General features: G+C 37.3%; 1 protein-coding gene across 1 annotated transcript in view; it reads right to left on the reverse strand.

Moving 5' to 3' along the window:
* SLC4A1AP (solute carrier family 4 member 1 adaptor protein) overlaps positions 1–12,622 on the reverse strand; it is a 30,324-nt gene that overhangs the window by 14,528 nt on the left and 3,174 nt on the right. The window contains exons 4-9 of the mRNA XM_030858088.3: positions 11,887–11,947; positions 11,199–11,338; positions 6,539–6,699; positions 5,179–5,248; positions 4,612–4,798; positions 1,167–1,278 (exon numbers count right to left, since the gene is read on the reverse strand). Coding sequence (XP_030713948.1) covers positions 1,167–1,278; positions 4,612–4,798; positions 5,179–5,248; positions 6,539–6,699; positions 11,199–11,338; positions 11,887–11,947 — 731 coding nt within the window. The remainder of the gene's footprint in view (positions 1–1,166; positions 1,279–4,611; positions 4,799–5,178; positions 5,249–6,538; positions 6,700–11,198; positions 11,339–11,886; positions 11,948–12,622) is intronic.

Here is a 12,622-nt window from a genome sequence, read left to right on the forward strand (position 1 = left end):
CCACATGATTCTCACTCAGGACACATGGTTGGGACTTCAGACCTCTGCCACCAGAGGACAGTTTACCCTAATTCAAGGTGTTATGGACTGAACTGTGTCCCCCCCAAATTCATGTTGAAGTCCTAACCACCAGTACCTCAAAATGTTACTTATTTGGAGATAAGGTCTTTAAAGAGTTGATTAAGTTAAAACAAGGCTGTTAGGGTGGGGCCCTAATCCAATATGACTGGTGTCCTTCTAAGAAGAAGGAAAGTCACCAGAGTTGCAAGTGCACAGAGGGATGACCATGTTAAGAGGTCATCAAGGCAACAAGAGGGCAGCCATCTGCAAGCCAAGGAAATAGCCCTCAGAGGAAACTAACCCTGCTGGCATGTTAATCATGGACTCCTAGCCTCCAGAACTGTGAGAGAATAGATTTCTTTTGTTTAAGACACCTAATGTGTGGTATTTTGTTATGGCAGCCCTAGCACATTAATACATAAGGTTATGCTCTTTGGGGTGATGAAAACCTTTTAAAAATTGAATCTATAAATAAGGATGTACAAAGAGCAAAAACATACATCAGTGAAGTATTAGAGGATAGTAGAAAGATCACAACTCAAGAGATATAAGACCTGGATTTGATTGCATCTAGCTACTTAACAATGGTGTGATCTTGAATTTAACCTCTCTGACCCTGCTCCTCAACTGTGGGCGGTAATAATTCCCACACATCATAAGGTGTTGGAAGGATTAAACAAAGTAAGAAAAACCATATGGCAGAACCAGGTGTAGAGATTATGTTACTACCAAGTGTTAGCTGACTCTGAATATTACAACATCTAACCACCAGGAAAAAAAGCAAAAAAACCCAAACAAACCCAGAAACCACAGGAGACCCTTTCTTAAATGCAACATTGATCACAAATTAATAAACTGGTATTCTAATTCACAAATCGGTTACATGCAAATTGATTCACATGAATCGATTCATCAATTCTTGATAAGCCTAGGCTGAAGAGAAAAATCCAAGAACCACGTCCTGGGAAAGATGTGATCATACCAAGCCCACAGCCCCTTTTAACATGACTGTGGGATACGTCATCTGAGTTTTGAAAAGAAAAGAGATAAATTAGCTCAGGATAACTCAAGAGCTAAAAGTTTTAACACCTTGACCCACAACTTACCCCTATTGTTCCAGTTTTTAATTTGAATTTGCTTCCTCCTTTCATGGCACCAAAGAGAGGCAGTGTAAGCTTTTTAGCTTTGTTTTCCCCATCTGTAGCCTGACTTTCAGTTCTAGGAAGAAAGAATAATTATCTATTCCAGTGAGGCCAAGGTTTTATCTAAAAATACCATGGTAAAAAAAAAAAAAAAAAAAATACCATGGTAAACAAATTTTTGGCACCACAAAACTTTCCACAAAGTGAACATTTATGCATACACGAATAAGAAAGAGGTATTCAGGCCAGCAAAGTTTGAATGGACAACACTGCTGATTGTCACAGACACAGAGGTATTAAGGGCAAGATAAGGATACTACCTTAGTCTAGCAATTTACAACATGCTACATGACTTCACATTAATAAAACGATGCCTACAGTACACAGGTCACTGGCAAAGGAGAATACACAGGCATGCCCCATCCCCACTAAATGGCAGGAGATGGATCCATGGTGTAAAGCCCTATTTGCCATCAACCTCTGAAGAGGACTCAGTGCTTTACTTACTTACCTGGAGGCCACACTTATCATAACCAAACACCAACAGCTCTGAGCACAGAAGTTTAAAAAAAAAAAAGTATGTGTAAAGGGTGTAGGAGGCAGGATATCCTGTGTAGTGAGTAACAACAAAGACTTAATGAGAGACCCCACAACTGGCGAGCTTGTCAATGTTCTCAGTGGCTGAATATAGTTATAAAAGTTAAGCACATGAGGGTAAAGCTGAGGAAGAGCAAAGAGAAGAGATTGTAGAAATTAGAAAAAAGCAGTGGAAAAAAGAACAAAGCAAAACAAAAAGGATGGCAGTTGAGTTGACAAGACACTCAGAGAGTAGTCAGAGGTGACAATGACAAGATAGCATGAGGAGAAAGAGGGGAGAAAGCCCTATGCTTTCTTCACATTGACTACAGGACAACCCTGCCTTCTGGAATATAAGGACAGCACTGGCCCTCCTGGCTCACAGGGACCCATACAAGAAACTGACTACGCTGCTCAACCCTGAAGCCCCATTTCCACTCCTGCCTTCTTTTACCTAAGTCTTACCCCCTCAGTGGTGCTCTTGAGCCTAGCCTCACCCCACTTCTGTACCAGAGACAGACCCACTGCCTTGCTGAGGCCATCAGAGGAAATCCTGCCTGCCTGGCCTTAAAGACGCTCTGTCAAACATCCCTCACATCCCTTCCCCACAAGCGTCAGGAAGCATGGAAAGGCAAAGGCAAGAGCAACACAGATATTTTTCAGCTCCATTAAATAGCTTGGCTGGCCTGGAGGACATGCAAAGACTCCCAAAGGAGAAGAAAAAGTAGAAGATGGGATCACAATCAAGAGTTGCTTGTGGGTGGAGCAGGGGTGGACTTAGGTAGGAAGTTTAGAAGTTCAACCCTCAAGTGAGAAGAGGAGGGAGAAAATACACAGCATCTGAAGGCCAGTATCCAAAGTAAGAAAGGGAGGAGGAACAAGGCAGACACACAGACAGCAGGAGGGGAGGCTCTGGAGGAAGCTGATGTATGTTTTCTAGCTCAGAACACCTCTCAGGGCTGACTTAGCAAATTAAAGGATTACACAGTTGGAATTAAAATTCACTGTTAATTTGTCTAACCTGGGCTATGGCTCCTGAGCTTTTACCTTTTCTCCACAAAAACGATGTCACAAATAGTTGCTAAGTATATCAATGATAGTAAAAATTACGACAATGATAATACATATGCCAGCACTTTACTAAGTGCTATTCGGTTAATCTTTGCAACATCATTATTCTAATTTACAGATGAGGAAAGTGAAGATCAAAGAAGTTACATAACTTGCCTTAAAATTCCCAAAGACTAATTGACAGAGCTGAGAATGAAACCCAGGAAGTCTAACTCTAGTGCTAATCTACCTCCTCACTGTAAGGTAACTCAAACATCATTTGCGGCAAATAGACTTCTGTAGACTGATCTATGCATCACTGTATTAAATATCCAAACTACATATAAATCTTTGAACAAACCTGCTAGTAATTTGGGGATACATCTTCTGTGCAGATGACCAAGAGCTCCAGAAATGGTTGGCCATTACATTTTTGTAAACAGAGGTGCCTCTCAAGTGATAGATACTCATCTATGCAATGCCCCCAGAATCAAGTTACAGGTTTTGTACACGGGGGTGAGGGGCTGAACAGACGCTACTGACAACCTAAAGCAGCACCGTCCAACAGAACTTTCTGGAATGATGGAAATGTTCTCTGTCTGCGCTGTCCAATACAGTAGCCACTAGCCACATGTGGCTATTGAGCACTTGGAATGTGGCAACTGACTGAAGAACTGAACTTTTAATTTTGTTTAATTTTAATATCGCATGTGACTATTGGGTGCTGTCCTGAACAGCACGGACCTAAAGAAAACAAGAAACCTTCTATATTGAACTACCTTCATAAGTGAGTGAACGTACCTATAGGTAATACCAGTTTTTGAGATGCCCATCTGGATTGTGTTTATTGAGGGCTGCTTACTTCTACAACCACCTACTCAACATTTTCAAAATTTGTTGACACCACAGAGAAGACAATTTTAAAATACTGTCAAGTTGAAAGACTGGATTTCTCTCTCTCTCTCTCACACACACACACACACACACTCACTCACTCACTCACTCACTCATAAATACTAGCCACGTCTGGGAAAAATTATTCTTAAAATCTTGTTTACAAATTACTCAAAAATCTTCTGGATGTCTGCAAATGGATTTGGGTTAATCTCTTCCAATAATTTCCCCTAAATCAAAGTTAACAATAAGATCGACTTCAGGGGATTATGCTTTTACCCCTTTTTAAGGAAGAGATTCCAATTTTAAAAAGTATTTAAATATAGTGAAGAGTTATCAACTGGTTCTTAAGAATGACAGATATAGGCATTAAAATGACTATCTGTACTCATATCTTTTCATCTGTGATTTTAAAATCATAGATAAAAATGGTATTACATTGTAGTATTTGTATTTCTCTTATTATGAGTGAGGTTGAGTTTATATAGTTAAGAGTTATTTGTATTTCTTTTTCAGTGGCCTTTCAGTTGACATCCTTTGCCCATTTGTCTCTGGTGAATAGGTCTTTATATATTAGGGAAATTAACCTTTTGAGCATGTTGCTCTTTAAAGAAGTTTACTCTGCACTAAAAGTATTAAGTAAAAATTTAGAGCCCTCCAATGAAACAGGAATCAATACAGTTTTCCTTAAAAATCCTGTAGTGGTCTAAATTTCACAAATAAACTGGGTTTTTAGTTACTCCATGAAACCACTGCCTTCTGTGCTTTAAAGAGTTTCTTATAGTCTATTTCTAGTCCATAGTGATTACCTAAAAAAATAAAGATATAATTCAAAATGTTATCTTTGTGAACATGCTTATTTAAAATTCCAAGTATAACTAAGACTTACTTTTTTAGTTCTGGGATCTCTGCTGGCTTTACAATTTTTATCAACCCTTTAAGTCTCTGCTGTTCTTTTCTCAGTTCAAAAGTTCTCAGGTGAAGTTTCTTCCGGGACACACCATCTAATGCATTCCCTGATTTCATTTCTGACATGAACGCATCTAAAGAGTCCTGAGATGGTGACTCTGACAGAGCTGTCCAAGAAAGGGATAATACATGTTTAGAAAGATGGCACCAAATATTTTAAAATTCAGCCCAAGTTTCCATAGAAAAGTCACTAACTTAAAGCTGGACAGAGGACATTACTGATATTAGGAATGAGGAAACTGGTTATACCTGGGAGATCTTAGAAAGTCACTTTGCCTCAATGGGCTTCATTCCCCTCATCTATTAAATAAAGAGGTTGAACCAAATAATTTATAATGTTCTTTCTAGTTCTAACATGCTATGCTGCTCCTTAGAAAGGCTCCATATCCTGTAAATCTTACTAACCAAAGTAGCCTTAGTACCTAGCAAAGTGCACTACACACAGTAGGTGCTCAATAAATATTTGTTTAATGAGTCATTACCTTACCTGTGCCGGAGGCTTTCAGTCTCTCAGAAATTTCAGAGAGTTCCTTTTCAGCATCATTTAACTTTGCAACCTGTAACACCCAAATTAACAGGGTTAGCAAATGTTTTTCTTCTTTCGAAATGTGGTAGCTTTCCTTTTCTTCCTCCTCTTATTTTAATTATTGTGACAAGTTTTAAGAGGATTAATTCAGAAGTCCATTTAAATCTGCTCCTCATGGAGTTAACATTTTTCATTTGTTTATTTAAATCTAATTGAATAAATATCTGAATTAAAGAATCAAGAATTAAGCAGAAGGAATGTACAGAACACAGACCTTATTTTACTCAAAAGAAAGAACTCAAGGGACTTCCCTGGTGGTCCAATGGTTAAGAATTGATCTTGCAATGCAGGGGACGCCAGTTCGACCCCTGGTAGGGGAACTAAGATCCCACATGCCTCGGGGCAACTGAGCCTGCAAGCCACAACTAGAGAGCCCACGTGCCACAACTAAGACCCAACGCAGTCAATAAATAAATAAATAAATATTTTTAAAAATAAGAAAGAACTCAAGGCATTTGTTTTCAGTGATGAATCAAAACAATAGATGTTACATAAAGTTTTAAGCTCTGAATACTACTTAATATAGTGAAAATACAGGTCATCTTATGATAATTCCATGGAAGATACACTGTTTAAAACTACAGGCATAGCTCATTTTATGGAGCTTTACTTTACTTGCACCTTGCAGATACTGCATTTTTACAAATTGGAGATTTGTGACAACCCTGCATTGACAGAATGATGGTTAACATTTTTTAGCAATAAAGTATATTGAAAATATACATTGTCTTTTTAGAGATAGTGCTATTGCACACTTAATAGACTATAGCATACCTTTTATATGCACTGGGAAACCAAAAAGTTCGTGTGACTCACTTTATTACAATTTTCATTTTATTGCAGTGGTCTGGAATTGAACCTGCAGTATCTCTAAGGTGTGCCTGTATTACCAAACTACACTCCTCAAAATTCCTTTCACGATTCTTGGCTGCCAAAAGCCTAGAGTCAATTTCACCTCAGAATGTCCCAATTTGGAACTTTTTCGTTTCTTTTTTTGGGGGTAAGATCATATCCAAAGAATGCTCATTAATGGATCACTACCCACCTAGAGATAGATATAGTCTCTAGCAACAAGCCAAACTTTTTTCTAGCTTGGATAAGACTAGTTGTTTGTTACCATCAAATTTACAGATCACAAAAATTATACTTCAGTACTAGATTTCAATGCTACTGCTTTAAAAATTATAAGACAAATTTAAATAATACATTATTTTATTTAAAAAATTAAACTACCACAGCTATTTCTATAAATAAAACTTGCCAATGATTCGAAGGTCTCTGGCTTCTCATCAATCTTCCCAGCCTTCTTCATTCGGTTCAGACGCTTCTTTTCAACCAGGCCAGTCCGATCAAGAAACGTGTCATCATCACTATCATAAAAGTCTTCATCTTCCCAGTTCTTGGCTTTCCTTTTCCGAGATACTAGAGGTAGATAAAATAAATGATAATGAATCAGGTTAAAAAAAAGAAAAAGAAAGAAGGCAAGTAGACAAGCAGCTTAAAATATCACCATCAGTTATTAAAAGAGAGGATTCAACAAGCTGCCAAACTACATATAAAAACAAAGAGCTAAAAAAAAAAAAAAAAGGGCTAAACCTTGAAGACATTACTACAAGTGAAACGAGCCAGACACAAAAGGACACAATATTGCATGATTCCACTTACAGGAGGTACATAAAATAGTCAAATTCAGAGAGACAGAAAGTAGAACACTGGTTACCAGGGGTTGGGGGGAGGAAGAATAGGAAGTTACTGTTTAATGGGTACAAGGCTTCAGAATGGGATGATGAAAAAGTTCTGAGATGGACAGTAGTGATGGTTGCACAACATGAATATATTTAATGCCACTGAACTATATACTTAAGAATGCTTAGGAACTTCCCTGGTGGTCCAGTGGTTAAAACTCCATGCTGCCACTGCAGGTGGCATGGGTTCGCTCCCTGGTTAGGGAACTTAGACCCTACACGCCGCGTGGTGCGGCCAAAAAATAAATTTAAGAAGAAAAATTTTTTTTAAATGCTTAGAATGGTAAATTTTATGTTATGTATATTTTACCACAATAAAAAAAAAAGTTAAAACAAAGGGCTAATTTATTTAATGAGCAAAAGCTCTCAAAAACCAATTAGCAAAAAAGAAAAAAGATAAATGAGGAAAGGACCAATAATCCAAAAGAAAATTTTAAAAATAATAAAAACAGTTCACAAAAAATGAAATACAAACGCCCAACAAACATTTGAAAAGATGTTAAACTTTTTTTTAATAATTAAAAAACACAAACTAAAATAATGAGATACCACTTCTTACCTATTAGACTAGAAAAAACATAAAAAGATTAATAATGCCTCATTTGGTAAGGATATGGGGAAATGGACTCTCAAACAGTTGGCTGGAATGCATATTGACACCATCTTTCTGATGGTCAATCTTACAACAGCTGTCAACATTAAAGATGCAATTAATCTAGCAATTCTACTTAAAGGAATTTATCCTATACATATCAATGAAACATTGTAACCATGAAAATCTAGAAAGCCCACCTACAGGGGACTATGGTAGCTATTACTTTTTTTGTCTACCCTATGTCATCTTACTCCCCTTGTTCTGTTAAAAGTACCCCCTTTCCTCTAGAAAATTCCTCCCCCATTCCATCTGGATTAGGGGTAGTCATGTGACCAGAGCCAGATCAATAAGAATCTTTCCCTCATAGTTACACTTAGATACAGGGAAAAAGAGGCTCTCTTTCCAATGAGGTTATTAAAGAGAGAAGATATAAATCCAGGGCTGTAAGCATCCCTCTTTTCCGTGTGGGTTAAGAATCTGTCTGCAAAATAAAACCATGCATTCATGAGACAGACTCACTCACAGATACACATGTATAAGTTGTATGTGTCCTGGTGATACTGAGTTCCGGTTCTGTAGCACTAAGTTCTGCTTCCAGAACTTGAGGTCCTGGTTCACGCAGTTCTTCCTTCAGTCCTGTGAGGTACTCTTCCCAGCTTCTGCGGCCAATAGCCTTTCCCCCTAAGCTAGTTTGAATCAGGTTTCTATTATTTGCAACCAAAACAGTCCTTATTAATATAAACCTGATAATTTCAGGTTAAGATGGTACACTGAACACACATATCTAATTTTGTTCTCGTCCCATACTCCACTAAAACTGCAGCAAAGAGATCTTTTTTTTAAAGACACTAATCTACAAAGACAGGGAGAATAGTAGTGGGGACAGTGACACCAAATTTTTGGAAATTAAAAAGCAGACAGGTAAGTGGAAACTAACTTAGCAGAAATAAAAAATGGATCCTAAACCAACAATGGGGAAAGCTGAGAACCAAACTGATTATACTACAGAATCCTCAAAAGGATCTGGAACTGGGGCTGGATAGTAGTGCTAAAATAAAGAGGACTGAGTAAAAGCTGATTGAGAAACAGATCCTTCTCCCTGGCACTCACCTCCTTCCCACCCCCAGGAAAAACACAGAGTTTAAGACAGAAAGTCTTTGAACTATGGGTTGACTAGTACAATTGAGGACATGGGTACGTACTCTCCTGAAAAGAGCTGAACGTTGAGAACACGCTCAGCCATCTCCACCATGCAGCACTAGGAATGCTGGCAGCCAGTCCTCTCCCTTCATGCAGGAGACTGGAAGAGTACTCTCTAGGGAATCTTGCCAGCAGAAGAAGGAAAATCTAAGGATACTTACATGGAGAGTTCCCCAGCAAAAGGCCCACCCACATCATCGTATAGTGTTCCTCAGACTTAACAAGCCCCACCTATATATTCCAAGCTGCCAACCACACTTTTTGTCCCTATATAAGTATCTACAACCAAGAAATACATGACATCTGAGAAAAACCTCTACCATGCACAACAGATACCAAATAAACAAAAAGAAAAAAACAACCTGGAGAAAACTGATTAGCAGAGAGATGAGACATTAATAATCCACGAACAACAACAGGATATTATGTTTTAAAAATGAATATTCAAAGAACAAAAATGAGCTTTGGAAATTAAAATCTTGATAGCAAAATGAAGATAGAAAGATAAAGTTGTAGAAATATCCCAGAAAGAACAAAAAATACAAATAGAAAAGAGAAGGGAAAAAAAGATAAGAAACTTAGATGATTGGTCCAAGAGATTCAATATCTAAAATAACAAAATTCCAGAGAACAGAGAAAACAGAGGGATGAAATGATGGAATGGCACAATTCCAGAAATGTTCCTAAACTGATTTCCAGATCAAATGGACCCAACAAGTACCCAAGGGAAATGGATGAAAATATACCCACAGAAAGGTACATCATAGTTAAGTTTCAGAGCCTTGAGAACAAAGGGAAACTTACAAACTTCTAGTGAGAGGGGGGAAAAAAAGATGACATACTAGAGATCAGGAATCTGAATAGTTTAGGACTTTGATAGCAACACTGGATGTCAGGTAAGAGCAATGCCCTCAAAGTTGTGAAGGAAAATTACTTCCAATTCAGAATTCTATTCCCAGCCAAATTATTAACCAAAAGTGAAGCTAGAACAATTATATTTTCAGAGTGGAGGTTTTAATAAAGTTGACTTGCTATATATCCTTTCTTAGGAATCCACTAGAGGATGTCCACCAAAACAACAATAGATCAGGAAAAATGGAAGATGTGAACTCCATTGAAGATTATATCTGTGCCCCCTATTGTTGTACCAGCTTTCTATCCTGCCAAAACTACAGAAAGATGTGCTCCACTAAAACAAGGGAATAAACCAAGAAACATGAGAATCTGAGAATCACAAAACAGAAAATCCATCCCTGGAGAATGAGAAAGGAAATCTCAAGGAAGACAGCAAATGAAGTCCCAAATGACTGTTCTGCAGCAGGCCTAGAGAGTGGTCATCCTTAAAAGAATGAGAAGAGTCTTCTTCAGGAGAAATGTCTCCAAAACAGTCAGAACTGATAAATTTCTTAATGTGATTGACCATATAGAAAGACAACTGAAAGGCTACTGAAAGGTGTGGGAAGAATGAGTACGAGGTACCAAAAAAATCAAACACATGAAACACATACACAATTATTAATTTAGAAAAACAACAAAAAAATAAAACTGCTCAGTTGTGACTAATATTTGCATAAATGTAACCCTGTAAATATCAAATACTAATTTAAGTCAATAGATAATGTTTAAATGAATCAAAATATAATAGCATATTCATGTTTTTTAGAAATATGAATTTTTTTAACATTTATTCTTTTTTTATTGAAGTATAGTTGATTTATAATACTGCATTAGTTTCAGGTGTACAGCACAGTGATTCCATTTTTGTTTTGTCTTGATTTTTTGCAGGTTATATTCCATTACACGTTATTATAAGATACTGGATTAGAAATATGGATATTTTTAAAGGCCAGAAAAAATAATTGAAAGAGTTAAAAGCCTTCTAGGGATGAAGATTGGGGAGGGGCAGGACAAAGAACAGGTATATTTAGTTATAAGCCTTTGGTAGTTTTAAATTATATGTAAGTTAATTTGCAATAAAATTAATTTTAGAATAAAAAATAATTATATACCCAGACAGATTTTTAAAAAATAAGGTAAATTTAATGCAATGACATGGGTAATGTCCATGATACATTCTTATGTTAAAATGTCACCAAAGAATACTATAAGTAACATAAATGCATTTGTGTATGCGTGGTTTTTTTTGTTAAAGGATCTACTTCTGAACACACATCTATAGAAAATGTCTGGGAGAATACAAGTAAACAATGGTTACTTTGGGGTATGGAGATAGGGAATTTTTTCTTTTCACTTCATAGAATTCTGTACGATTTACATTTTCCCCCTAAAAAGAGGTTTTGTAACCTTATGTATTAAATTTCCCTTCCTTCTTTCCTTTTTTTTTTTTTTTTTTTTAAAGAAAAGTGTTCCCACGTACTCACCTGCCTCCTGACGCAGCAATCCCAAAGTATCAAGGATTCGACAAGCTTCCAGTGAGCACTGGATCATTGCCTCTTTTTTCTTTCCTGAGTGAATAGCCTCAGCCACTAGCTGTTTTCCAGTTGAATCATCCACAGGTAATCTGCATTGGTTTGGGGGGAATTATAGCATGGCACTAAGCTCCAATTCTCATGAAAAAAATTAATATCTTATGGTAATAGTCATATTTTTTGAGATGGCTTTTTTTTTTTTTTTTTTGCGGTACGCGGGCCTCTCACTGCCGTGGCCTCCCCCGTTGCGCAACACAGGCTCCGGACGCACAGGCTCAGCGGCCATGGCTCACAGGCCCAGCCGCTCCGTGGCATGTGGAATCTTCCCAGACCGGGGCACGAACCCCTGCATCGGCAGGCGGACTCTCAACCACTGCGCCACCAGGGGAGCCCTGAGATGGCTTTTTAATCTCTCAGTTCATTTTGTTCTATCTTGCCAAGGTTGGACTTCAAATCTTTTCCTTCCACCTTTTACTCATCCCACCCTAACCCCAATGTGTTACTAAACTATCAAGGTCCAAATTCAGGAATAGGCTAAAATTAAGATTAAAGTTGATCTTTGGGTTGTTGTCTGTAACCATAAATTAAACCTGAAATTGACCACTTTCCATAAATGGACGTTAATGAGAAGAGAACATACCTCACCCTGCAAAGCCAAGTGCTATGACCCTGTTCATCAAATTCATATTCTAATTCTTCTCCTGTGGAAGGAAGAAAGACAAAACAATTTTAATAGCATCTGAAAGTTACTAGTTGATACAAAGGGAAAAGACAGCAAAGGTTAAGTAAGAATATAAAGTTCTCATACCACATTGAATACTAAATGTCAAAGCATTTCACTTCCAATTCCTAGAAATTATTATCTGATAATAAAATTAGAATGAGCTTGAGGCAGAGAAAAGCCCAAACTCAAATCAAAACAACTCTCCATACACAGGTTTGTCCCCTAAATAGGAGCTTTCACACTTATAAGTTGTAGACTTAGTGTTAATTTATCATGGTTGCCTAGTTTTTAGAAGCATAAATATTAAGTGCAGAATGCAAGCAGTTTATATATATATTTACACTCATACACACGTGCACACATACACATAGATGTTCTCTCAAAGCATTTCCACTGAAACTATTCTCTGTGGAAACATTCTTTAAATCATACAAAGTGAAAATCTATGTTAAGAATTACAAAAGATCAGGTGAATTAGAAACAAAAAAATGACAAGAAGTTGGGTCAATCTCCCCACCACCCCAGTCCTGGATCTTCTGAGAAGAAGGGGATGAAGTCAGGCAAAAGTACTTCCTTTTTTCCAAGATGTGAAAAAATAACAAAATTCTTACTATTTTCAAAATAAACCTGAAGCAACTGACCACACAGGCAA

This window comes from Globicephala melas, chromosome 12 (assembly GCF_963455315.2).
Source record: "Globicephala melas chromosome 12, mGloMel1.2, whole genome shotgun sequence".
NCBI classification, from domain to species: domain Eukaryota; kingdom Metazoa; phylum Chordata; class Mammalia; order Artiodactyla; family Delphinidae; genus Globicephala; species Globicephala melas.